The 26,193-nt window shown below is 42.0% G+C and overlaps 1 protein-coding gene across 1 annotated transcript in view; it reads right to left on the bottom strand.

Annotated features, from left to right (window-relative positions):
• Positions 1-26,193, bottom strand: part of paxip1 (PAX interacting (with transcription-activation domain) protein 1) — a 133,505-nt gene that overhangs the window by 12,860 nt on the left and 94,452 nt on the right. The window contains exons 12-16 of the mRNA XM_073054904.1: positions 23,369-23,553; positions 23,001-23,044; positions 12,235-12,302; positions 9,615-9,717; positions 3,269-3,437 (exon numbers count right to left, since the gene is read on the bottom strand). Of these exons, the coding sequence (XP_072911005.1) occupies positions 3,269-3,437; positions 9,615-9,717; positions 12,235-12,302; positions 23,001-23,044; positions 23,369-23,553 (569 nt within the window). The remainder of the gene's footprint in view (positions 1-3,268; positions 3,438-9,614; positions 9,718-12,234; positions 12,303-23,000; positions 23,045-23,368; positions 23,554-26,193) is intronic.

Below are 26,193 nucleotides of genomic sequence, written 5' to 3'. Positions count from 1 at the left end.
CCCACTGCAGTGACTATGAAAGAGCAAAGATGAATGGCAGAGGTACTAGATATGGAAGGTATTGTCAGAGTGGGTAAGTGACGACATTGCATTTTGTAGATGGCAAACATGACAGCCATTGTGTGCGGGTGACTCGTTGGGGTAGTGCATTCTCCTCAGTAATGCTGAACATGCTGAGAGCTGTTGCAACTACATTCACCCAAGGATATGAGGAGCATTTGTAGACAGGTGCTATCCAGTTAATCTTACAAGACCAAAAGACACAGGAGCAGAATTATGCCATTCAGTCCATTGAGTCTGCTTCACTATTCCAGCATGGCTAATTTATTAATCCTCTCAACCCCATTTTCCTGCCTTGTCACCTGTAACCTTTGACAACCTGACTGATCAAGAACCTATCAACTGCTGCTTTAAATATACCTAATTACTTGGACACAGCAGTCATCTGTGGCAATGAGTTCCAAATTCACTACACTCTAACTAAAGAAATTCCTCTTCAGCTCAGTTCTAAGTGCACGTGGCCATTTAATCTACACTCCCCCACTATAGGAAACATGCTTTTCACATTCGCTCTATTTGCCCTCCTTACCACCAATACAACATGCAAGTTAACCTTTAGGATTAGAATTTTTATTTCTTACATCCATCTCACATGGAGTAAAAAAATCTTTCTGTTGCGTCTCCGTCACTATGTACAAGCAATAAGAAAGGGAATTGCCCAAACACGAAGATCGTATACATATATGTTCAGTCAACGTGTGTTGATGAATCTGATACCCTGGTGGAAGAAGCTGTCCCGGAGCCTGCTGGCCTTGGCCTTAATGCTGCTGTACTGCTTGCCAGACAGTAGCAGCTGAAACAGTTTGTGGTTGGGGTGGCTGGAGTCCGTGATGATCGTCCAGGCCCTTTTTCATGTGCCTGCTGCTGTAAATGTCCTAAAAAGGAGGAAATTTTCACATCCACCGATGTGCTGGGCTGTCCGCACCACACTCTGCAGTTCCCTACGATTGAGGGTAGTATAGTTCCCGTACCAGGTGGTGATACAGAACGTTCTCGATTGTGCCCCTGTAGAAAGTCCTGAGGATTTGGAGACTCACGCCGAACTTCTTCAGCATCTGAGGTGAAAGAGGTGCTGCCGGTATGTACAGTCCAGGTGAGAACCTCAGTGATGCGTACACCGAGAAACTTGAAAATATTCACCCCTCAACTGCTCTCCCAATGATGTCAATAGAGGCTAGCCTGTCTCCATTCCTCCTGTAATCCATAGTTCTAAAAAGATCATTACTAATGCCTCTACAATCTCTTTAGCTATCTCTTTCAAAACCCTGTTGTGTCGTCAAACTAGTCTAGGTGACTTATCTATCCTCAGATATTTCAGCTTTCCAAGCATCTTCTCCTTAGTAATAACAGCTACACTCACTTCCGTTCCTAACATTTTTGAACTATTAGCATATTGCTAGTTTCTTCCACAATGAAGAATGATGCAAAATACTTATTCAGTTTGTCTGCCATTTCTTTGTCCCCCATTACTACATCTCCAGAATCATTTTCTAGCAGTCCAATATTCACTCACCTATCTTAAAAAAAACTTTGGTATCCTCTTTTATATTATTGGCTAACTTAACTTCATATTTAATCTTTTCTCTCCTTAGTTTCTTCATTGTTTTCTGTTCACTTTTAAAAGCTTCTTATTCCTCCAATATCCCACTATTTTTTGCTATATTATATGCCCTCTCTTTTGCTCTTATGCTGTCTTTGAATTCCCTTGTGAGCCATGGTTGCATCACCCTCCCTTTAGAATATTTCAACTTTGGACTGTATCTATCCTGTGCCTTCTTAATAGCTGCCACCCCAGCCATTGCTGTTCTGCCATCGTTCTGGATAGTGTCTGTTTTCAATTGACTTTGGTGGCTACTTTCCCATGCCTCTGTAATTCCCTTTACTCTATTGTAATACTGATACATTTAACTTTAGCTTCTCCCTCTCAAATTGCAGGGTGATCATTGTCTCCCGAAGATTCCTTTACCTTAAGCTTTGTTTTCAAATCTGATTCATTACACAACAGCCAAACCAGAATTGTTTTCCCCTAGAGGGGTCAAACCATAAGTTGCTCTAAAAAAGGCTTCTTATTAGCATCCTACAAATTTCCTCTCTTGGGATCCAGTGCCAACTGTATTATCTCAATCTACCTGCATACTGAAAGCCCCCATGATTATTGTAACATTGCCACTTTTACATGCACTTTCTATCTCACATTGTAATTTGCATCTCAAATCCTGGCTATTGCTTGGAGGCCTATACATATACAACTCCCATCAGGGTCTTTTTACCCTTGCAGTTCCTTAACTCTAACCACAATGATTCTACATCTCAAGGTCCAATGTCACCTCTTTTTAAGGATTTGATTTCATTTTTTTTTAACCAAAACAGTCACGCCACCACCTTTACCTACCTGTCCTCTCAATACAATGTGTATCCTTGGACATTAAGCTCTCAATTATAATCTTCTTTCAGCCACTACTTAGTGATGTTCCCAACGTCATACCTGCCAATCTCTAACTCCGCTACATGATCATCTACCTTATTCCGTATAATGCAAACCTTCAAACATACACATTCAGTCTTGTATTCATCATCCTTTTTCATTTTCCCCTATGTTACACTTCACTGATTCATTCCAGACGTTAATTTTGCCCTCCCATCTGCCAGTCCTTCCTCATAGTTTTGCTACACACTGCATCTACTAGTAAACCAATTGCCCCATTTTCAGCTTTATCACTCCAGTTCCCATCCCTCTGCCACCATTAGTTTAAACCTTCCCCAACAACTCTAGCAAACCTGCCACAACAATACTGGTTGTCCTGAGCTTCAGGTGTAACCCGTAAGTTTTGTACATGTCATACCTGCCAACACCAAAGAAACATCTAATGTTAAGCACTGGTGCATGATCTTCTCCAAATAAACATATTGCATAGAGCAACCGGAGGTCTACAGATTCCTTGCTTAATCATTTTGGTCCGCAGCTTAAAAAAATTTGGGAACCCCTGCAGAGAGTGATGCAGCATGGAAACAACTCCATTAATTTTGTAGTGATCATCAACTACCTATTTATATCCGCACCACTTTATTTTCCTCACAATAAACATTCTACTGACTTGACTTTGGTTTGTTTGTACAAACATTGTGGTTTCTTCACCTCTGGAGTGACAGTGGAGAAACCCAATTGGAAGGTTCTGAAATCTTACCAACTTCATGATGATTGACTTACCTATGAATTTCTGACTTTTAAAACTCTCCTCCAGCCACTCAGGTGTGACTATGTGGTTCACAGTAGAGATAGCAGTCAGGAATTTCACTGTACGAGTCACCTTACTGGCCACCAGATGAGTGCACTTCTGAGCAGATTCTGCAACCTCACCACCAAGAACATAGAGTTTCTGAGAAGGGGAGGGGGGCAAAGAGCATTAGAATTGCACAAATGCCAAATAACTTACCCACCTCAACTTTCAAAAAAAATTCACTCCAATATCCAACTTCTCATGATTCAATTAAAATAAAAGATATATGGCTCAATTTCCATTTCCCACACTTTCCATTCTCATTTTGATCTTCAAAATTTAGAAAACCAACGCTTCTGTGTAAAATTGCCATTTCACGACATATGCCGGTGATATTAAACCTAATTCTGATATGATCTTCCCATTGAACAGCATGGTTAATTATCAATTGACTAATTCTACACTATAATGTAATTTAGTTAATCTAAACACTGCTTCCACTACAGATAGAATTTTTAAAAATCAATCCTTACGTTTGTAAGGATTAGTAATCCTTACATTAATCTCCTAATGTTTTGTTCAGCTCTTGAACCTCCATTTCTTCTTTAGAACCCAGAAAGGTGAGGAATAAAGATAAGAGATGAGATAACCTCTCAAGTCTGTCTGGGGCACATCTGTACCAGGTAGGACGAAGTTCTAGAATGAATGGAGCACATGAGGAATAGCATTGCTGGGGATCTGACAGAGATCCTTGTATTTCTGTTAGCCACGAGTGAGGTACATGGTCATGCAGTGGTCAGCACAACACTATGACAGCTTGGGGCTTTGGAGTTCAGAATTCAATTTTGGCTCCGTCCTATAAGGAGTGTGTAGCTTCTCCCTGTGGAATGAGTGGGTTTCCCCCCGGATGCTCTGGTTTCCTCCCAGAGTCCAAAGACGTACCAATTAGTAAATTAATGGATCATTGTAAATCGTTATGTGATTATGCTAGGGTTAAATCAAGGGTTGCTGCTGGCACAGCTCAAAGGGCCAGAAGGGCCTACTTTGCACTGTATCTCTAAATAATTACTAGAAAATTGGAGGATGTTAATGTTGCCTCATTATTCAAAAAGGGTAGTAGGGATAATCCTGGAAATAGCAAGGCAATGAACCTGACATTAACAGTAGGGAAATTGTTGGAAAATATTTCAAGGGACAGGATTTATATTAACTTAGAAAGCAGGGACGGATTAGAAGTTGTATGGTTTTATGCAGGGGAGATGATGTCTCATAAGTTTGAATCTTTTAAAGGGGTAATTGAGAAAACTACAGAGAAGCCTAGCAGTTCATGTGGTTTACATGGACTTTGGTAAAGGTTTTGACATGGTTCTTTCTGTATGGCAGGCTGGTTTAGAAGGTCGAGGCACAAAAATTCCAAGACCCTTCATTCATTATACTTTCTTCCTTGTCAATCCTGGTAAAAGATCTCAAACCAAAAGAGTGACTGTTTATTCCCCTCCATAGACACTGCCCATCTTGCTGAGCTCCCACAGCATTTTGTGCATGAATCTCTAGAACAGTTCTGATTATTCTGACTACACAAAATGTTACACTGATTAAACAGGCTTGTTCTCCCAAGAGCAAAACGGCCAAGGTGAAATTTGTGACAGATCTGTAACCACATAACTAGATTAGAGGGCAACTAGAGAGAAGCTGTACCCAATAGTGGAGGGTTCAAAGAGGAAGTGAATTAAGATTCTAAGCAAAAAGTAAAAAGAGATGCAAGGGAAAATATCCTTCTGCAGAGTAATTAAGGACTCAGAGGTAGTGAAGGTCAGTAGCTTTCAATTCTTTAGTGTTTATTATCAGAGGATCTGTCCTGGGACCAGCATCACAAAGAAGGTGCAACAACACACCTCTACCTTTAGAAGCTGCAGAAATTCAACATATTACCAAAATCTTTGTCAAGCTTCTATAGATACACAGTGAATAGTGTCCTGAATAGTTGCAACGAGGCCTGGCGTGGAAACACCAACGTCCAGAAACAGAAAAGGCTAGAGAAAATGGTAGCCTCAGCCTAATCAATTCAAGGCAAAGCCCTCTCCTTGGATAGATTTACACGAAGCACTGTAACAAGAAAGCAGCATCAAACATCAAATACAGTCGGCCCTCCTTATCCGCAGATTCTGCATGCACGAATTCAACCAACCGCAAAAACCCAGAAGTGCTCTTCCAGCATTTGTTGTTTGAGCATGTACAGACTTTTTTTCTTGTCATTATTCCCTAAACAATGCAGTATAAAACATCTTACATAGCATTTACATTGCAATCTAGTAAGTATAAGTAATCTAGAGATGATTTAAAGTATATGGGAAGATGTGCATGGGTTATGGTGCATCCGAATCGAAAAAAAATCGGAAGTTCTCTTACTAAGTAAGTTGGAACAGGTAGATCCGGTATTATTTAGCGTTAGTTAGTCAAACGTTTGTCTTAGTATATAGTAGATATTTTACCTTTCTATGCTTATAAAACACTTAAGATCGTATGTTTCAGCGCCGGGCTTGGGAACGGAAGTTCTTGGCACTCGAGACAGATCGCTCCCTAGTGCGTTCTCCACCGTGCCTGGTTGATGTGGAGGATCAAAAACTCAAAACCCTAAAACCCAATAATTAAACTGCTGCGTTGTTTAGTAATAATTGTAGCTTTCATCAGGGCAGAGCCTTTCTCACTTTATCCTTTGAAATTGTTCCAATCGCTTTATTATTTCCACTTTATTTTCAATTGTGATTGTGATTATTTTCGTGAACTGAAACACTGCACATTCAGAGCTCTGGCTCTGAGACAGGTTAAATAAGGTCTGGGGTTCCGCTGGGTCCTAAAGTCCACCGGATTGACATAGGTTTAATAAGAGACTTGAGCATCCGTGAATTTTGGTATCCGCGGGGGTCCCGGAACCAATCCCCCCACGGATAAGGAGGGCCGACTGTAACATCACCATCCAGGCCTGGCCCTCTTTCAGGCAATAGGTACAGAAGCCTTAGGTCATTCACTACCAGGTTCAAGGAACAGTTATTAACCCTTCAACCATCAAGGTCCTGAAATGGTCATGCAATAACATCAATCACCACTACTCTAAACTGACTCTATGACCTACAGACTTACTTTCAAGGTCTCTTTACAACTCATATTGCATTATTTTACTATTTGCATAGTTTGCCTCCTTTTGCCCATTTATGTAGTTATCTGTAAATTCTGTTGTATTTCTTTCTTCCCCCCATAAACGCCTGCAAGAAAATGAATCTTAAGGTAGTATGGTAACGTTTACATAGTTTCATAATAAATTTATGTTGAACTTTAATTGTTAATTACTATCTCAAACTAGCAAGATCTCAAATTCATTTACTGTAGGGGTAGTGGAAATAGAATTAAGGCTTTCAAAGAGGAAATGGATGGGAACTTAAGAGAATCATTTGCAGAGCCACAGAGGAGGAGTAGGTGAAAGGGACTGCTGACATTCCTCCACTGGGAACTGCCACAAACTCAATAAGACAGAGCAAGTTCCTTGTTGTACCTTAATAATTCGATGACAAAGAAGACAAAAGAAAAAATTGCCTGGCTCAGGTGGTGTAGTTGCATGGCTACCATTAGCATATTAGTTTTGAAAGACTTCCATCAGATGCATAACTTTGAAATGTACTGTCAAAAATGGTTCAATTATGTCTAGGTTTAGTAGCTTTCTGTAGAAATGCTTTACAAGTGGTTACATAAATATGGTTCTGTACAAAAGTGTTAGGCACATATATACAGCTAGAGCGCCCAATACTTTTGCACAGTCCTGTAGTAATTTTATGTATTGCAACGTACTGCAGCCACAAAAAAAAGAATTTCATGACATATGAGTGATAAAACTGGACTCTGATAAAGGTCTTTATTGTGGACTGAGTGGGAAGGAGGCAGGGAGTGGAACCATGGTTAGGAAAGTGGGGAGAGAGCTGGAAGCACCAGAGAGACATTCTGTAATGATCAATAAACCAATTATTTGGAATCAAATGGTCTTGTCTGGTGCCTCAAGGCTGGGTGTGCCTGCACCCATTCCAACCCCTGGCACTCCTTCTCTGCCACCTGTCCCATGACCCTCCCGCAGTGCTCCACCCTCATCATTCCCAACCCCTTTACTCCCAACAGATTTACAAACTCGCACTTCACTCCATGCTGACAAATACTGTGCAAAAGTCTTACACACCCGAGTGATATATATGTGCTTAAGACGTTTGCACAGTACTGTACTTAAAATGTGCTTTTCAGATTTCAACCAAATGTCCAAGAAAAAATTCTTCCTCAAATTCCCACCACCTTGCCTTAAAGTAATACCCAATTATACACGTTCTGCGAAGTGGAAAATTTCCATTCTCTTTCCTAATTATCCTTCACAGTTATGAACTACCTGCAGTTTCTTACAGTCACATGCAGAGTAGTTACCATACCAAGCTGCTATGCATCCAAACACAATCTTTTCTGTACAGCATCAATAAGAACTGGCAAGAGTTGACAGGGACATTCTGAAATTATTTAGCCCCGAGAGGAAGTACAAGCGCTGGCAAGTTTCCTTGACTGACAATGTGATTGGACTGGGATAAGCTACTAGTGATATTCACACTAAGGAACGTGAAACTCTCAGTCTCAACACTGTTATGTAGAGAGGAGCATATGCACTGACCCCTCCCCCCCTTTCTGAAGAGAATGACCAGCTCTTTTGTCTTGTTAACTTTGAATCAAAAGTTGTTGTTGTGACACGTTACTAAGCTCCTTCCTGTACTCCAGTTCAACATTATTTGAGATGTAACCCACTACCAGTGGTATCATTTTTAAAGCATTACACACAAAATGCTGGAGGAACTCAGCAGGTCAGACAGCATCGATGGAAAAAAGTACAGTCAACGTTTCAGGTCGAAACTCTGCCGACTGTACTTTTTTCCCTGAGCTCCTCCAGCATTTTGTGTGTGTTGCTTAAGTTTCCAGCATCTGCAGATTTTCTCATGTGTCATCATCCTTAAACTTGTATTTGAGTTGACACAGAATCTGGCCATACAGATTTACCTTTTTAGTTATCTTTATCAAGCACCCTTGGACATATTCATGAGGTCCCTCTGCTCTTACCATTCTTCTTCTTCGGTTGTCCATTGAAATCCAATGATGACATCCACTCCTTTAATGGTGAGATCTTTGATGACTATACAGTCCTATCCTGGACCCACAGGCTCTATTGCAGGTGGGACATGTATATGTGGTAGTGGTGGTAGTGATGGCAACCATGGCTGTATTTCTCCTGGCTCTCTTCTGCTGTCTTCTGGTTGTTCTTTCCATCTCCAGAATACGAACCCCATCCCTACACAGCTGTCGCCAAGTGTTACGGTCAGCAGCAGCATCCTCCGGTTCCTCAGGTCTGATCTTGTACTTCCTTAAAGCATTCTTCATCTGATCCTTATAGCGTTTCTTCGGCCCTCCAGCTGAGTGTCGACCATGATGTAACTGGCCGTACAACACTCTGCAGGGTAGTCGACATGGGGGCATCCTTATCACATATCCCAGCCACTGCAACTGACGCTGGGTGATCATGGCCTCAATACTTCCGCAGTTGGTCTTTACAAGTATCTCAGTGTGAGGCACCCGCTCTCCCCAGGTAACTCCCAGGATGCGCTGAAGGCAGCTTATGTGGAAGTGCTCCAAGGATTTGATGTGACGGCTGTAGGTTACCCAAGCTTCACAGCCATAAAGGAGGGTGGTGATACAGACCGCTTGGTATACGGCGACCTTTGAGGAGGGACGTAGGTTCCTGTTCTGAAAGACTCTATGCCGATAATTTATCTCCCTCCCTCACTCCTGTTCTGTATCCCATTTCACTGCCAAGTTAGCTTTTGCAAACCCCCTCTACATTCCACAGTAAAGGCGGCCCTGTTTCAATACAGGTGCAAGCTGTCTGGCTTGTACAGATCCTAACTTCCACAGAAACAGCTCAAGTAATCTATGCATTGAAAATCCTCCCTCTTCCACCATCTGTTCAGGCACTAATTTATCTGACTTATCTCCCTTTTCCTCTGTACACTAGGATGCCCTTCAGGGAAGAAAATCTTCCGTCCTTCTCTGGTCTGGTGGAAACATGACAGCACACCTAAAGCAGCATGACCATCTCATCACTTGCTTCTTAGCCGCATTACAGAATGCTGGTTATGCCAGCAACATTCACTCTGGGCAAAAGTTAGCCAACATAAATTTTATCTTTCAGCTGCTTGCCATAGATTTCACATCAAAGCTGCCATGTTATTCAGTGAGAAAGACAGAAGGCAAAGGGAAGGTTACCTTGATGTACAGCTGAACCTGCGCAGGTTCAAATCCTGTAAACAGCACCACTGGTGTGGATTCTGGAGGAAGTTTCTTTGACGGGGGAGGCAAATCCTCAATCCTGGTTAAAAAGATGATGTATTGCATCAAAAAATGTTATTGCATTAATAAGAAAATATTCAAATCTATCCCTCTCTCTGACCTATTAGGACTTTTTATTTCTGCACATGACTGAAAGCATAGAAAGTCATTACAGTACTATTGCATGCAGAAATTATTGGGTGATGGCTGGCAGGACTGAGATGATTTACAGCTCAGATTAATATAGCTCTGTTCAAATGGTCAGACATTTTTACTGTGAATAATAGACAATTAAATGTATAAATAATAATCAATTTATTCTCCCGTATCTTCAGTCTGAACAACTTCTCAGATCTGGTATCTTTCTGGTCTTCAGAGGCATTAGGAATTATAGGTTTTCTCAGAGGTTGGAAAGAATAATTCCAACGAGCAGCTTAGAGCTCCAAAGACTTTTCTCTCCGCCTGCATTTTTGAAGATACTGAGATTATGCTTTGCTATAGGCATAATAAAGGCAGCATCCATTATTAGATGTTGGCACGTGGCCTAGTGGATAAGGCATCAGACTAGTAACCTGAAGGTTACTGGTTCGAGCCTCAGCTGAGACAGCGTGTTTGTGTCCTTGAGCAAGGCAATTAACAACATTGCTCTGCGATGACACCAGTGCCAAGCTGCATGGGTCCTAGTGCCCTTCCCTTGGCATGACAAGGGGAAGGCCTGCAGCTTGGGCAACTATCGGTCTCTCATACAGCCCTTCCAAGGCACAAATCCATGGTCTCACGGGACTTAGGATGCCTATTACCTCCAGTCACGTGACAGCACTGCCCTGGTCAGAAAGCAGACCACATGCCAGTAAACATTTTGCCCCTCCCAACTAATCAATGCACACTTAGCCACTGGCCAACTTAATTGGATTAACCCGTCTAGCACCAAGCCGTTGGCACCCGGTGAATCACCTGGGCTGGACCCTCCAGCCCCCTGAGCTATAAAGGGTGCTAAATGTGCTTGGCTTGCTCTCTTTTTGCCATCCTCGAGGGACCACCCTGCTTCACTCCAGGCTGAAGACTGCAATACAGCGCTGGAGACGCATGGTGAGCTGTGGGGGCATTTATTGTTGTCCCTGTAACAGAGAGCCGTGCCTGCCCTTAGTCAAGGGATGGCAGGTATCATAGTTACTTTTCCTTTGCTTGTATGTGTACCTGTACTCTGTCCCCACACTGTTTTCCATGTATTGTACTGCCAACCCGACTTTTCCCACGATCGTCTATTCTAAGCGCGTTTGTGCAAATATTGTAGCCACTTGTGTTGTTCCCAAGCTCTTCTCCCCTTGTAAATAAACTCATTATTAAAACTGTGTCCACAGCCCTTGCCTTTGAGACCCAAAGAATCTGTCTCATTTCCATCACAACACCAGGGCATGCCCTTTTCTCACTGTTAGCATCAAGTAGGAGCTACGAAAGCCTGAAGGCACACACTCAGTGATTCAGGAACAACTTCTTCCCCCTGCCATCCGATTCCTAAATGGACATTGAAGCTTTGGACACTACCTCACTTTTTTTCTAAATAAACAGTATTTCTGTTTTTGCACGTATTTTTAAATCTATTCAATATATGTAATGATTTATTTATTTATTATTATTATTTTCTCTCTGCTAGATTTTATATTGCATTAAACTGCTGCTGCTAAGTTAACAAATTTCACGTCACATGCCGGTGATAATAAACCTGATTCTGATTCTAAAATCAAAACTGCAAAACTTCACATACACTGAAATGAAATTTGAACAAGAACTCCTGTGTACTTTTCTCTGAGGTGGTATCACTGAATGCAATAATGGTGCTGACTGCTTAACTCAGCGGCAGAAAATCACAAGGGTATTGCCAAGACTGGAGCACTTTAGATAGGCTGTAATTGCTTTTCCCTGGAGCAAAAGTGGCTGAGGGGTGACCTGGAAGGGGTTATAGGGATAGATCGAGTTGATAGTCAGAATCTTTTTCTCAAGACAGTGGTATCAGAAACAAGTGGACTCAGGTTTAAGGTGAGAGGAAGGAGTTTGAAGGGGAAGTTTTTCAAAATACACAGGGAATGACTGGTATCTGGAACTTGGTACTAAAGGTGACAATGGAATCAGATACCTTAAGAGACATGTAGGCTGTCTCTTCAGCATGCAAGGCATAAATGGATTTTTTCAGGGCAAGTAGGCTTGCTCAAGATAAGCAAGAAGGTCATCGTGTAATGTTGAAGAGCCCACTTCTCTGCCATATCACTATGACAAACCTTTAGGAAATCTGTATTATATTAATATACAGCATTTTCACAATCTCTGTGCATTTCAAGGAGCTGTCAAACCAAGAGCAAAAAATTACTACATGACAGCCCAAGCAATGGGCACCCAACAGCTCAACCACATCAGCAGAGTACAAGTCTCAGCTGCTCGTTATTTAGACTTGAACGCCTGGGCTTTTAACTTCTGGTGGTTTTTACAAATTACCCTTATCCAACAGGAAAATTAAGCAAACTAAAAGTTCACAGAAAAATAAAGTCTTTAATTTTCTTACCTTGCTCTTTTCACAGGGGGTGGAATGTTACATTCATTCTGCTTCTGTTTAGATTGGATACGTGCACTCTGTAAGGTAAAGCAACAGAATGAACTACCAAAACGCTTTGTATTTTTACAAAATAATTACAGCACAAGGTCATTTGGCCAAAAGATCCTTCCCAGTGCACATCCTCCTCACAGGTCACCTTCTACCTTTGACTTGGCAAAACTTCCTCACAACCTCTCATTCTTTTACAAGCTGATCCAAAGCCACAACAAAGAAGAGGATCGCAAAAAGTAACGCCTATTAAAGGAGAAGAAAGATCACCTGTATGTGGAGGTGCAGGACATGGGCCAATTTTTCAAAATAAATTACTTTCATCTTCATAACAGAGGGGTAATGGTGATGCATTTTAAAAGGAAGGCATGAAACAAGAAAGGGGATGGTCATAACAAGGCAAAAACATTCAGGGGTTTAGATTCTTTGAAAGTGGCTCAAATCCTCAGGCATTATGGAGTACATCTCAAGCTGTAAAAAGCAGAATAACTGGGAAACATAGACGGACCATTATTTTCCAATTCTCTCTGAGAGGCTGAAGTAATGATAATGGCTGGGGTCACCAGTCTTGTAAAGACACTGTCTAGAAAGCGGCAATGGCAGACCATTTCTGTAGAAAAATCTGCCAAGAACAATCATGGTCATACTACAAGGCAGATAACGAACAAAGAAATATAAAAATTACTGCTTACGTCCAGAAGAAAGCTTTAGAATGCAGCAGGATAATGGTTAGTTAAGAAAATTAGCAAATGGAATTCAATCCAAAAATGTTAGGTAATGGACTGGGATCTGCAACAAAGCAAGGGCACACACACTAAATGGAGATAGAGCCTTGGAGTGTATAGCCATACAAAGTTAAACCTTAAACAGGATAATGAGGTGCTGAAAAGACCCAAGAAGTGCTTCTTTACATTAAGGCATGGAATACAAGGAAGCAAAGCCTTTTCAGGTTGGCTGTCAGTAACTACTACGTAGTTACAAACACGAGGAAGTCTGCAGATGCTGGAAATCCGAGCAACACACACAAAATGCTGGAGGAACTCAGCAGGCCAGGTAGCATTTGTGGGAAAAAAGGTACAGTCGACATTTCAGGCCGAAACCCTTCGGCAGGACTGAAGAAAAAAAAGCTGAGGAGTAGATTTGAAAGGTGGGGGGAGGGGAGAGAGAAACGCCAGGCGATAGGTGAAACTTAGAGGGGGAGGGATGAAGCAAAGAACTAGGAAGTTGACTGGTGAAAGAGACAGAAGGCCGTGGAAGAAAGGGGGGGGAGGAGAAGCACCAGAGGGAGGTGATGGGTGGGCAAGGAGCTAACATGAGCGAGGGACAAGGGGATGGGAAATTGGGAAATGGCGAAGGGGGGGGGGGGGGTGGAGGCATTACTGGAAGTTTGAGAAATCGATGCTCATGTCCTTAGGCTGGAGGCTGCCCAAATGGATAACAAGGTGCTGTTCCTCCAAGCTAAGTGTGGCCTTATCCCAGCAGTGGAGGCCATGGATGGACATACAGAATGGGAATGGTAAATGGAAGTAAAATAGGTGGCCACTGGGTGATCCTGCTTGTTCTGGTGGACGAAGCATAGAAGCTCAGCAAAGAGGTCTCCCAATCTGCATCGGTGACAGAGTGTAGATGCTCGGCGAAGTGGTCTCCCAATCTACACTTCAGGAAAATGAGGGGCTCTCTGAAACCCAGCAAATTCTTAGCTGTCTAGGCAGAGTTGATTTAGGGAGGATGTTTCACTTAGCTGAGTTTAGATGGGGAGTTACAGTCTCAAAATAAGGATTGGTCATTAAGGTCTGACATAACATTGCAAGTTTGCAGAATTCTCTGGAAGACATTTGATGATGAGTCATTGATTACATTCAAAACAAGGATTTCTGGATATTGGAGAAAATACGGATTATGGGAACAGGCAAGAACTGGAAATGGAATTGTTTAATTTTGTCACGTGCACCAAGATACAGTGCAAAAAGTTTGTCATGAATACCATGCATATGGCTCAAATCATTGCACAATGCATTGAGATAGAACAAGGTAAAGCAGTACCAGAATGCAAAATGAGTTATAACAGTTAGAGAAAATGATACAAAATACTAATGAGATAGATTCTGTGGCCAAGAGTCCATTTTATCATACAAGAGGTTCATTCAGAGTCTGATAACAGTGGGTAAAAGCTGTCCTTGAGCCTGGTGCTAAGTGCTTTAAGTCGTTTGTATCAACTGCCCAATGGAGGGGAGGAGGGGGTAACAGAGAACGTCTGGGTTAATTATACTAGTTGCTCACTGAGGCAGTCTGAAGAACAGACATAGTCCACGGAGGAGAGGCTGGCTTTGGAGATGTGCTGGGCCGTGTCCAAAACTCTCTGCAGTTTCTTAAGGTCACTGCGCAGCAGTGTCATACCACATCGTTATGCATCCAGATGGAATGCTTTCTATGGTGCATTGATTGGTAAGAGTCAAAGGGGACATGCCAAATTCTTTAGTTGAGGAATTAGAGTTGGGAACTTTCTCAGATTTGGCAACTATGTGATTGGACCAGGACAGGCTGTTGGTGATGTTCACTCCGAGAAACTAAAGGCTCTCAACCTTATCAGCTGTGATCTTTTAGAATGGCACAACAGGCTCAGGAAGCTAAATGGCTCAACTCCTGCTCCTATTTTAATGTATTCTCATGACATGTAGAATAAATAACTGAAAACCAAAACCTTGAGGAGCCACAGCACATCACAATTGTAAGGTACCAGTACCCCACCCAATATTTAGGTCAGGCCATAATCTTTTCCCAAAACTCTCAGGACAATTTAAAACCAAAGTAGAAAATGCTGGAACTATTCAGCAAGTCAGGCCGTATCTGCGATAGGAGAAACAATGTCAACATTTCAGACCATTCATTAGAACAGGCAAGGCCTAGCCTGCTGAATACATCCAGTATTTTCTGTTTTTACTTTCCCAGGACAAACTGCTGTTATATCTGACAAAGTTGGATGGTGTTGAGCTTGAGAAGTGTTGGTAGTGGTAAAAATTAGTGACGTTAACCAGGTTTTAACAAGCAAAGAGGGAAGAAAACAGGAAAAAATTGGAAAAATGATGAATATAGTCACCTACTTCTATCACCTTGTTTCTCCAACCCACTTCCACTCTCACCTCCTACAGCATATGTGTCAAACACAAGGCCCGCGGGCCATATCCAGCCCGGCATACAATTATATCCGGCCCGCGAGATCATTTTAGATAGATCTATTATTTTAATTATTAATGGCCCGGCGATATGAAGCGCTGATAACACACAAATTACAGATCCCATAATGCAGCGCAACAGCTGCCGATAGGCGTCTTAAACCTTCAGCTCCAGGGACGTGACCGCATGATCACTGACATGTATGATGCAGTGAAGGCATTTCAAGTGAAGCTGCTCTTATGGGAGACACAAATGCACCAGTGCAACTTGCCTCATTTTCCCTGTTGCCAAGTAATGTTGAACCAGGTCGGCGCAATGATGTTCCCAAATGCGCACTTTGCTGATAAACTGAGCGCACTTCGCACTGAGTTTCGCACGGCGCTTTGGTGACTTTGAAGCACAAAAAATTAATTTCGAGCTGCTTCGCAACCCATTTGCCGTCGACGTGGAAACTGCACCTGTACAGATTCAGATGGAGCTGATAGAGCTGCAGTGTAATGGGACACTAAAGGCAAAGTACGACACTGCAGGGCCCGTACAGTTTATTCGCTCCATTCCTGAAGCAATGCCTCAGCTCCGTCTACATGCGGCTCGAACCTTGTGCATGTTCGGTAGCACATATCTGTGTGAGAAGCTTTTCTCAGTGATGAAGATTAACAAAACATCACACAGGAGTCGTCTCACTGATGAACACCTGCAGTCCATCCTGAGAATCTCCACAACACAGAACCTTACACCAAACCTAAACGAACTTATTGCCAAGAAAAGATGCCAAGCATCCAGCTCTGACAAAACGGCATAAGAGCAAAGAAAACTGAGTGTTTTGATTTGTTGTTGTTTTAACTTTTGCTGAAAAGCACAAATTTTATTTATATTTTCAGGGTTTTTTTGCAGCATGCTCATATTTCTAACTTGTATAATACTGACAGGAGATATTTTTATGGAGAGCAAAATATTTAAGTTATTTAAAGTTTTAGTTTATTTTTTCTGGAATAATATTCCTGTCTGTTTTTATTCATATTTATGTTCAAAAAATGTTTAGTTTTAGTGTGTTCAATAAATATTTATCCTGTTCGGCCCGCAACCTAAAGTGTGCTTTGAGTTTTGGCCCCATGTGCAATTGAGTTCGACACCTCTGTCCTACAGTGTTACTTCGAACTTAAATTGGAGTTTGAGAAACAGATATTCATTTCCTGACAGGACACCTTACTGAGAGTTTCAACATCTCCAATCTATACACTGCAACTACCAGCTTTCGAAAACTTTTATCTCCATTATTTTCTGCTGCTTTCACATTTATTGCCTTCTATTCATCTTCCAGATTTATCTTTTATTAATCACAATACTGTTACCATTTTTGCCAGGCTCTTATCACTTTCTCTCTTGTTCTCTCCACCCTAGTCACTTAATAGAACCATAGAACACTACAGCACAGTACAGGCCCTTCAGCCCTCCATGTTGTGCCGACCCATATAATCCTTAAAAAAAAGTACTAAACCCACACTACCCCATAACCTTCCATTTTCTTTCATTCATGTGCCTGTCCAAGAGGCTCTTAAATACCCCTAATGTCTTAGCCTCCACCACCATCCCGGGCGAGTCATTCCAGGCACTCACAACCCTCTGTGTAAAAAACTTACCCCTGATGTCTCCCCTAAACTTCCCTCCCTTAATTTTGTACATATGCCCTCTGGTGTTTGCTATTGGTGCCCTGGGAAACAGGTACTGACTATCACCCCATCTATGCCTCTCATAATCTTGTAGACCTCTATCAAGTCCCCCCTCATTCTTCTATGCTCCAAAGAGAAAAGTCCCAGCTCTGCTAACCTTGCTTCATATGACTTGTTCTCCAATCCAGGCAACATCCTGGTAAATCTCCTCTGCACCCTCTCCATAGCTTCCACATCCTTCCTATAATGAGGTGACCAGAACTGAACACAATACTCTGAAGTGTGGTCTCACCAGAGATTCGTAGAGTTGCAACATGACCTCTCTACTCTTGAACTCAATCCCCCAGTTAATTAAGCCTAACATCCCATAGGCCTTCTTAACTACCCTATCAACCTGTGCAGCGACCTTGAGGGATGTATGGATTTGAACCCCAAGGTCCCTTTGTTCATCCACACTCTTAAGTAATTGACCATTAATCCTTTACTTAGTCTTCTGGTTTGTCATTCCAAAATGCATCACCTCACACTTGTCCAGATTGAACTCCATCTGCCATTTTTCTGTCTAACTCTGCAGCCTGTCTTTATCCTCTTGTAACCTTCAACCACCTATAGCTCCATCTACAACTCCTCCAATCTTCGTGTCATCCCCAAACACACTCACCCATCCTTCCGCCTCTACATCCAGGTCATTTATAAAAATCACAAATAGCAGGGGTCCCAGGACAGATCCCTGCGGCACTCCACTAGTCACCGACCTCCAGGCAGAATACTTTCCTTCCACAACTACCCTCTGCTTTCTTCCTTTAAGCCAATTTTTTATCCACTATATAACTTACCCCATTTAAAACTATAAATTGTTCATTTCCCATCAACTTAGAAAAACTGTTCATTTCCAATCAACTTAGAACTTGTCTAATCTCTACTTTTTGCAGCTTTGATGCAAGGTAATCAACCTGAAAAATATTACTGTTTCTCTCTTTACAAATACTGAATATTTGAGTATTTTCTGTTTTGTTGCAAGTTAAAATACGCCCAGCAAAAAGCAAGTTGTACTCAGCCCTCATCTGGAAGGTAAATTAATTCTGATTGAAGCATATAATTTTCAAGGGGACCTACAGGAAACTTTTTGTCACAGAAAAGGGATTGGGCAAAGGTAAAAAGTTTAGTGAAGAGCTAAGAAAGGTTATTTTCACCTACTAGGTGTCTGGAATCTACAAGACTGACTTGAGTGGGAGAAGGAGAAAAGTACTTTAACGTTTAACTAACAATCTGCTGGAGGAACTTAGTCGAGAATACCGACTACTGTACCCTACCGGTCGAGCAGCATCTGTGCAGTGGGCGAGGGTGAGGAAGAACTGCTGATAAAGTCAGTCAAAACCAAGCATCAGGCCCTCCCCCTGCACCCTCCCCCCCAAATATACTTGACCTGCTGCGTCCTTCAGCAGATCATAGTTACAGATCCCAGCATCCTGAACCTCTTGAAGTGCCATAATATTTAACTATCTAGAGAAGCACATGAATTACCAAAGATAAAGATAGCCACAGACCAAGTGCTGGAAAATGAGAATAATGTAGGTGGGCACTTGGTGGTCAGCATATAGGCTGGCTTCCATGCCGCATGACAATGACAGACACTTTCCCTTGGACCTATATACATCCTTTCCATCGCCTTTCCTCTCACAACCATTAGCAAACCACTCCACAGCACAGTGGGTCAAATCAATATGCAATCCACTGGTTTATTTCTAAACGGAAAGGTTAAAATTCTGCTTGCTTTCAGTACAAGTAAAAATTTAGTTCAACTGACAGCTGGGAGGGCAGCTATAACAGCAGAGGTCTTAACTTTATCATTGTGATGGGTAACGTTATCGGCGGGTTGCCTCCAACATCCACTGTTGGTCATTCACTGGATTTCTGCTAGACATTTGAGAAGTCCGATTGCTAAAATACTTAGAGAATATTTATTAAACCCAAAAACTGTCAGGGAAATGAGAAACGCTCAACACCAATAATAAAAAGATAGTACAACACACCACGATGTCCAAACTCCGTACTCTGACTGAACTATAATCAATTTCAAAATCAGAACGCAGCTGCCTCCAGTCTCTTCTCTCATTGCTGCAAGCCAAAGTAAATGTCATGATGCAAGTCAATTTGTCAAGGAAACAGTAGGCTTGAAGCCTCTTACCTAATGCAGTGAAGTACAGTTAACAAACTTAATGAATATACTTCATAAATCCAGGATTTTAAAGCAGAAAATATTTTTGATTAAAAAGACATCCATTTGAGAGCAAAGTTCTCTTAATCTACCGATGACCCACTAGTTTGAATACATAGATCCCCACTTTGAATCCAGTGACCAGTTTGGAAAGATTCAAGCACAGCACAACTTAAATTTAAGACAGAATTACAGCTGACCAGAAGTGTGAGTAGAACGAGAAATATGATAGGGAAAAGAATATCAGATTGCAAGTATAAGGCGAGGCAGTTCCTGGTGTGCTTGGAAAGAGAAATGTGTTTCATCAACGAGAAAAGCAAGATAGTGTTGGACTTTTTTTGTCTCGCTGAGAGTGGACTAATTAACAATGTGTCATCAGCCAGGGCACTGTCATCACAAGAGATGGAGGAACGCTGGAGTGGGTATCAGAAGTGAACAGCAGAGGTCAACCCAGCAATTGTTGCCAGGGTCCAGAGACTGACAAGACTACTGACACAACAAATGCGTCAACCAACGATCCGTTAAAACAAAAGAGCTAACCAAATACCCCATTCTGTGCTGTTACCGGTGTGCAGTTGATTTAAATGTGAATACAAAAGTGGAAACAAAATTCCTAGAGGATCATCCAAACTGGGACATGAATTCTGCATATCAATGGCTGTACTTCACTCAGAGTTTAACAAGATTTGGCACATCAAAGATTCTTGCAAGTTTCTACAGATGTACGGAGGAGAGCATTCTGACTGCAGGCAGACTCAGCCAGTTCCATTATGGATACAACCATCCCCATCAATCAGGAAACGCACCAGAAGCAGTGGCTCAAGAAGGCAGCACCCATCATTAAGGACCATCTGGGACATGCCCTTTCCTTGATATTAGCATCGGGGAGAAGGTAGAGGAGCCGTAAGACCCACACTCAATGATCTATCCCAGCAGATCTCCAGTCAGTCCATGAACACCAATGTGCATTATTCCTCTTTTATAATGTTTATTTTCAAATTCATAGTAAACATTATATTGCATTGTGCTGCTGCCAAAAACAAAACTTCATGACATACGTTTGTCAATGAAAATAACCTGATTTTGACTTGTGCCCAGGGAACCAGTTCATTTAGGTTAAAAACACAATAGCACAGATATCATCCCTAAATATCCCAGCAAATATTTGTCCCCAATCAACTAAAATAAAATGGATTAAATCATCTGAATAGTACACACAAACTGCTGAAGGAACTCAGCAGGTCAGACAGCATCTATGGAGGGAAGTTAACAGCTGACATTTTGGGCCAAGACCCTTCATCAGGATGGGAAAGAAAGGGAAGGGAAACCAGGTAAGATGGTGGGAGGGGAAGCAGATAAGCTAGCAAGTTCCCTCACTGTTTTATTCTGGGGTGGCACAGTAGCGCAGCAGTTAGCGTAATGCTTTTGCAGCACCAGTGACCTGAGTTCAATGCCCACTGCTGCCTGTAAGGAGTTTGTACATTCTCCCCACAACAGTGCGGGTTTCCTCTGGGTGCTCCAGATTCGCCCACATTCCAGAGGTTCAGATTAGTAATCTTTAGAATGAGGGAGGCAGTAACTAACTATGGGCTAGTAGGCCAATTGATCACATGGGTGTAACTGGGCAGCACTGACTTGTTGGGCCAGAAGGTCCTATTAACAAGCTGTAACTACAAAACCCTCCCCCCAGCTTTTCCAGTCCCGATGAAGGGTCTCAGTCCTTTGCCTGTTCATTTCCCTCCATAGATGTTGTCTGATCTGCTAAGTCCCTCTAGCATTTTGTGTGCTAACCTGGATTTCCAGAATCTGCAGAATTTCCTGTGTTTATGACTTCTTCTTAAACAGTCTCTATTCTCTTAAGTTATGTTGGCATTGTTAACAAGACCAGAATTTGCTGGCCACCCATAACTTCTGTTGAGAAGCTGGTGTTGAATGACTTTTTGCAACTACTGCAGGTTGTGTGGTGAATGAGCTACCATTTTACAGCTATGCAGGGAGCCCAGGAATTTAACTGAGCATCAGTGACAGAAAGGTCATATTTCCAAGTCAGAAAGCTGTTAGCTTGGAAAGGAACCTGAAGGTGGCAGTATCTCCATACAACTGCTGCCCTCTCCTCCCAAGCAGAATTTTGGCAGGGACTATTGAGACTTGTAAAGTCCGGGATCGTGTGTTGCTGGAGCTGCATTCAGCTAAGCAGACGGGAGTGCACTGCATTGAACAATTGACTTGTGTCTCAATTGGGGAAGAGTCATTTGCTACAGAACACCAATCCCCTGACTTTGTATCACGTAGGACGACAAGCACTTGCATTGTCAAAATGGACCAAGTACCGGTAAATGGGAATTAATACAGATAACTGGCATGGGCTGAAAGAACAGCTTCTGTACCATATGATTTCATGACTGATATGGCATTGCACTTATATAGACTCGTTCAGTTAAGTTTTTGGTTAATGACAACCCCAGGAGATTGATGTTGAGGTATCCCATATAAACATTTCTACTGATTATCCCCTCTTTGAGGATCACTTACAGTTTTATGTGCACTGAATGCTACTTTCCATTTATGAGATCAAGTCAAATCCCTCCCTTCTCACTACTGCCTTTGGCCGTGAAATGCAGGAGTCGTGATCACCCACACTCGCCTCAGCACTGAACTGGCTCCATGACTGTGAAATCACTTTTGGGGACTCTGTGGTTTGTGTCCTGTGAATTATTCGTTCCTTTTCTCACGCACACATTGGATATTCGACTTGTCTTTGTTGTGTGGGGTTTTTTGTAGATACATACATACTTTAATAATAAACACTTCGAACTTTCAGTATACAAAATGAACCTGAGGAATCAGTGACCATCCCACTTACAGCAGGCACTGATGGGGCAGCTGAAGAGATCACATCGTGGAATACTTGCAGCTATAACCTAGAGCTGGGAAAATTGGTTGTTAATATCCATTTTCCTTTGTGGGAGCTGGTTACGGGCAGATTTGCTCCTGTACCTCCTATATTTGTAGACCGACTCCACTTCCATTGTAGGAAGTGGTTTTGGAAATCCCGAGGTCATTAAATATGAAGCAAAATGTATTTTTGCTCAGTTCCTTCACTATGCCAACTGGGGAGATACAGTTCCAGTGAAGCAGAGCAATTTCTTGGTTTAAATAACAAGACATTCAATCCACAAAGCCAAATGTGTGGGCTAATAACTTGTACGCCGGAGGACTTTACAATGAACAGAGCAAATAAAGGAAACATTACAACAGACTGAAGTTCTGGTTGCCATATTTCAGGAACGATGAATTGCACTGCAGACAGCACAGAGGGGACTCACCAGGATGTTGCCTGGATTGGGAGAGGTTGGATAGGCTGGGCTTGTTTTCCTTGGAGCGAAGGAAGCTGAATGAAGAGTATGAAGATTATGAGAGCATTGATAGGATAGACAAAACCTTTACCCCCTGTGGTAGAGGTAATGAAAACAAGGGCATTGCTTTAATGTGAGAAGTTTTAAAGGTACTTCTGTAATATAAAGAGTGGCTGGTATCTGGAACTTATTGCCAGAAGTGGTGGTGAAAACAATCAATCATCAGCATGGACACGGTGGCCCCCTCTTCTGTGCTATAAACATACAACTCTAAGAGCCGTGATACAGGGTAATTAAATGTTCACGTACCATCAAAAGCTCTGGTGATATTTTCAAGGGCACCCGCCAAGCAGCTGAGAACAAAATTTAGAAGAACATCAACAATAGAAAATTAAATGCTAATTCAATTCCCACAAATTGCTTCAAAATAAAATGCTATTGCAGGCTAATAACACAGGCCAGGCAACACTAAAATATGTTGCAGAGCTTTCAATAAACTTCAATGAACATCCAACAAATTACTTTTTATTAACTCTTCCACTCTTCACAGATGCTCTCTGATCTAAGTATTCCACACATTTTCCATCTTATGTCATATTTTCCCCAAATTTGGCCCTCCAGCAATAAATACTGTGCCGTATCTGATAACTGAGCAATTGAAAGTTGATATACTCTACCTAAAAGATTTGCGACCAGTTGAGAATTAGGAGCAAGAGGATCCTGCAGTCCAAACACCGTGTAGCGACTGTGCTGTATCTGCCGCAGTGCATCAAAGTTCCCAAGAAGAATGTCACAAAGCCACAACGCGTTCACACACGGTATTCTCCACTCTTTAGCCTTCTCGTATTTCAGCCCGCAGGGTCTGTTCTCAAGACAAGCCATCAGGAAGGTAGAGTCAGTTCAGTGGATAGGAACAACGAAACAAAGAGCAGTGATACAAGAACCAGCACACACTAGCCCCACCATGGACCCCACACCTCCCAGCTGCACTCGCAGACAAATGAATGGTTTTGTAAATCCTTAAACTGTCTCTAATGCAAAACAAACGTAACTGGTGACCAAAGGTGCCACAGGCAACCAAATAGTTGAGTACTTCAGAAACTTAGCTAATCAGTGACATTCTGATGGACCAAGGAGTGATGTAGTTGTGGGTTTCAAAATTCAACTTAAAAAGTTAGAACAAAGTGAGAGTTACCTGCTTTGAACTTTCAACACCTTGCAGGAGATGTATCCTAACCACGTCCCACAATGGTGGGGATTATATTCTGGACCAATTATTCCAGAAGGACAAATCAATTCCAATTAAAATTGTATTTGTAAACAAAATTAATTCACAAATAGAAGGCCAGTAATAACCTGTCACAAAATAGGCCCAATTTGTTCATGGATGTCCATTTAGAAACTCAGACTGAACAACATTACCCATAGAAGACCCAAATAGCCCACAATTACCAACCCAACTGCCTAACTCATTGGTGGAAAATGCTGTTAAATCCAGATGGCAAAGCAGAGTAACTTAATATGTTTTCTTTAACTAGACCTCTTCTAAAGCAAGCTAAGAATGATGAAAGCACAGGAAAGAAATCCAGAGTAGGTTGAATAACTTGCCCTCAGAGTCTGTTGATTACACAGTGGCACCAGTTTGTAGGTGCTTCATTATTTGCATCTTGATTTACAGTTTTTGGTGGGAAATAAGCAACTCTACAGAATCTAGGCATGAGAAATTGTGCAGATGTTTGAAATCCAAAGCAACACACATGAAATGCTGGACGAACTCAGCAGGTCAGACAGCAGCTTTGGAAAGGAATAAACAGTCAATGTTTTGGGCCAAGCTGTTTCCTCAGGACAGAATCTAAACTTGCTTCATATAACAACCATAGACATCAAGTCTTATTACCACCCTAACAACCATACAAAGGCTATTACTGTTCTTTAGAAAAAAAAATTCTAATGAGATGTAAACCTTCTAATGGTGAAGAATTTTTTTTATTGCTTCCAGCTTATTCTTTGGGTTTCACAGCTCAACCACTGACTGCTGCAATTTTCAGCAATTCTTCCCCCAAATCTATATCCTCTAATAAAACTCTCATGCTCTGTTTGTGACCTCCAATTAGCACAAACGGTGCATTACAGCAGCATTATTTTTGGCTAAATCGACTTAAAATGTGCTAATTTACAGAATGCAGGCAAAGCTCAGGGTTATATGTTCGTATAAAATTGCTCACTCGCCAAAATCAACAGCCCCGCTTTCACCCAGGAGCAGATGTCAGCCATGATGGAAACCGCGATGCGACACCACAACGCACGCGCACGGCCAGCCTCAGAAGTGACTCACGATGCTCACAGCAGTGACACCAACCAGAGCAAAAGGGCAGGGCAGCTCCATTTCGAGTGGTCACATTCTGTTAGTCACCATCAGCATGTGCAAGATTGGGACAGATCTAACTGCCACCCATCAATAAGAGGTAATTAAATCTTATTGTAATGACATACTTCGAGACACCGATCAAACCCTTTGCTGCCGTCAAAGGACAGCAGTGACTATATCACGTCCATTTAGGAGAGCATTAACCACATCATCAAGAATAATCAGCATCCTGGAGGCTTTGGTGTTACTGCTTCATATCTTCTATCCAGCATTAGGGTAAAAAAAAATATGGTCAGCCTAATTATGCCATGTGGAAAGAGAAGGGGAACATTATGGTCAAGAGATGACACCAAATGTCGGGAAGCGGCAAGGAGAGGGAGAGAACAAGAATCAGATGAGGCCAGGGCTGCACGACTCCAGGATCAAAGATTCAGGAAAAAAAAGATGAGAGAAGAGGAGACACAGGATGAGAGGTATGCACGTCTCCAAAATGAAAACAACTGGCATAGAAGGAAGAGAGAGGAAGAGACAAAGGAGCTGATAAATGCACGTCTCCAGGATAAGAGACAAACAACAAATAGCAGAAGAGAAGGATACGGGGGATGAAAGGGCTGCACGTCTCCAGAATGACAAAAACAGGCACAGGAGGAGGAGAGAGGAAGAGACAAAGCAGCAGAGAAATGCATGTCTCCAAGATCAGAGACAAAGAATAAACAGCAGAAGAAACAGGGGATGAAAGGACTACACGTCTCCAGAATGACAACGAGAGGCACAAGGTTGGCAGATCAACCAGAAACGATGCCATCAAAAGTGTCCTTTGTTAAACGAGGAGGAGCTATATTTACCTTGCTATGCGTTGTTCTTCTTTAATAAACCGAGGTTTTCTTCAATTTTCAAAGCAAAGCGATACTAATAGCATGCAGGAAAATTTAATGTTCATTATGGTCACATCAGACTGCACTACCCTTCTCTCACAGAGTGTCTCAACGGGTCACCCCATTGTCTAGTCATCCATTAATATTATTAATCCGATCAATAATGATAAGGAGATTCTTGCTGTATCTTAAAGGAATGTATTTTTTGCCTGGTAACATTTTCCTACTTTAGGACTCTGCTGAACCCTCTTGGTTGGGT

This window comes from Hemitrygon akajei, chromosome 8 (genome assembly GCF_048418815.1).
Source record: "Hemitrygon akajei chromosome 8, sHemAka1.3, whole genome shotgun sequence".
Lineage (NCBI taxonomy): Eukaryota > Metazoa > Chordata > Chondrichthyes > Myliobatiformes > Dasyatidae > Hemitrygon > Hemitrygon akajei.
Note: the sequence above shows the minus strand (reverse complement) of the source record. Positions and strands in the feature narration are given on the sequence as shown.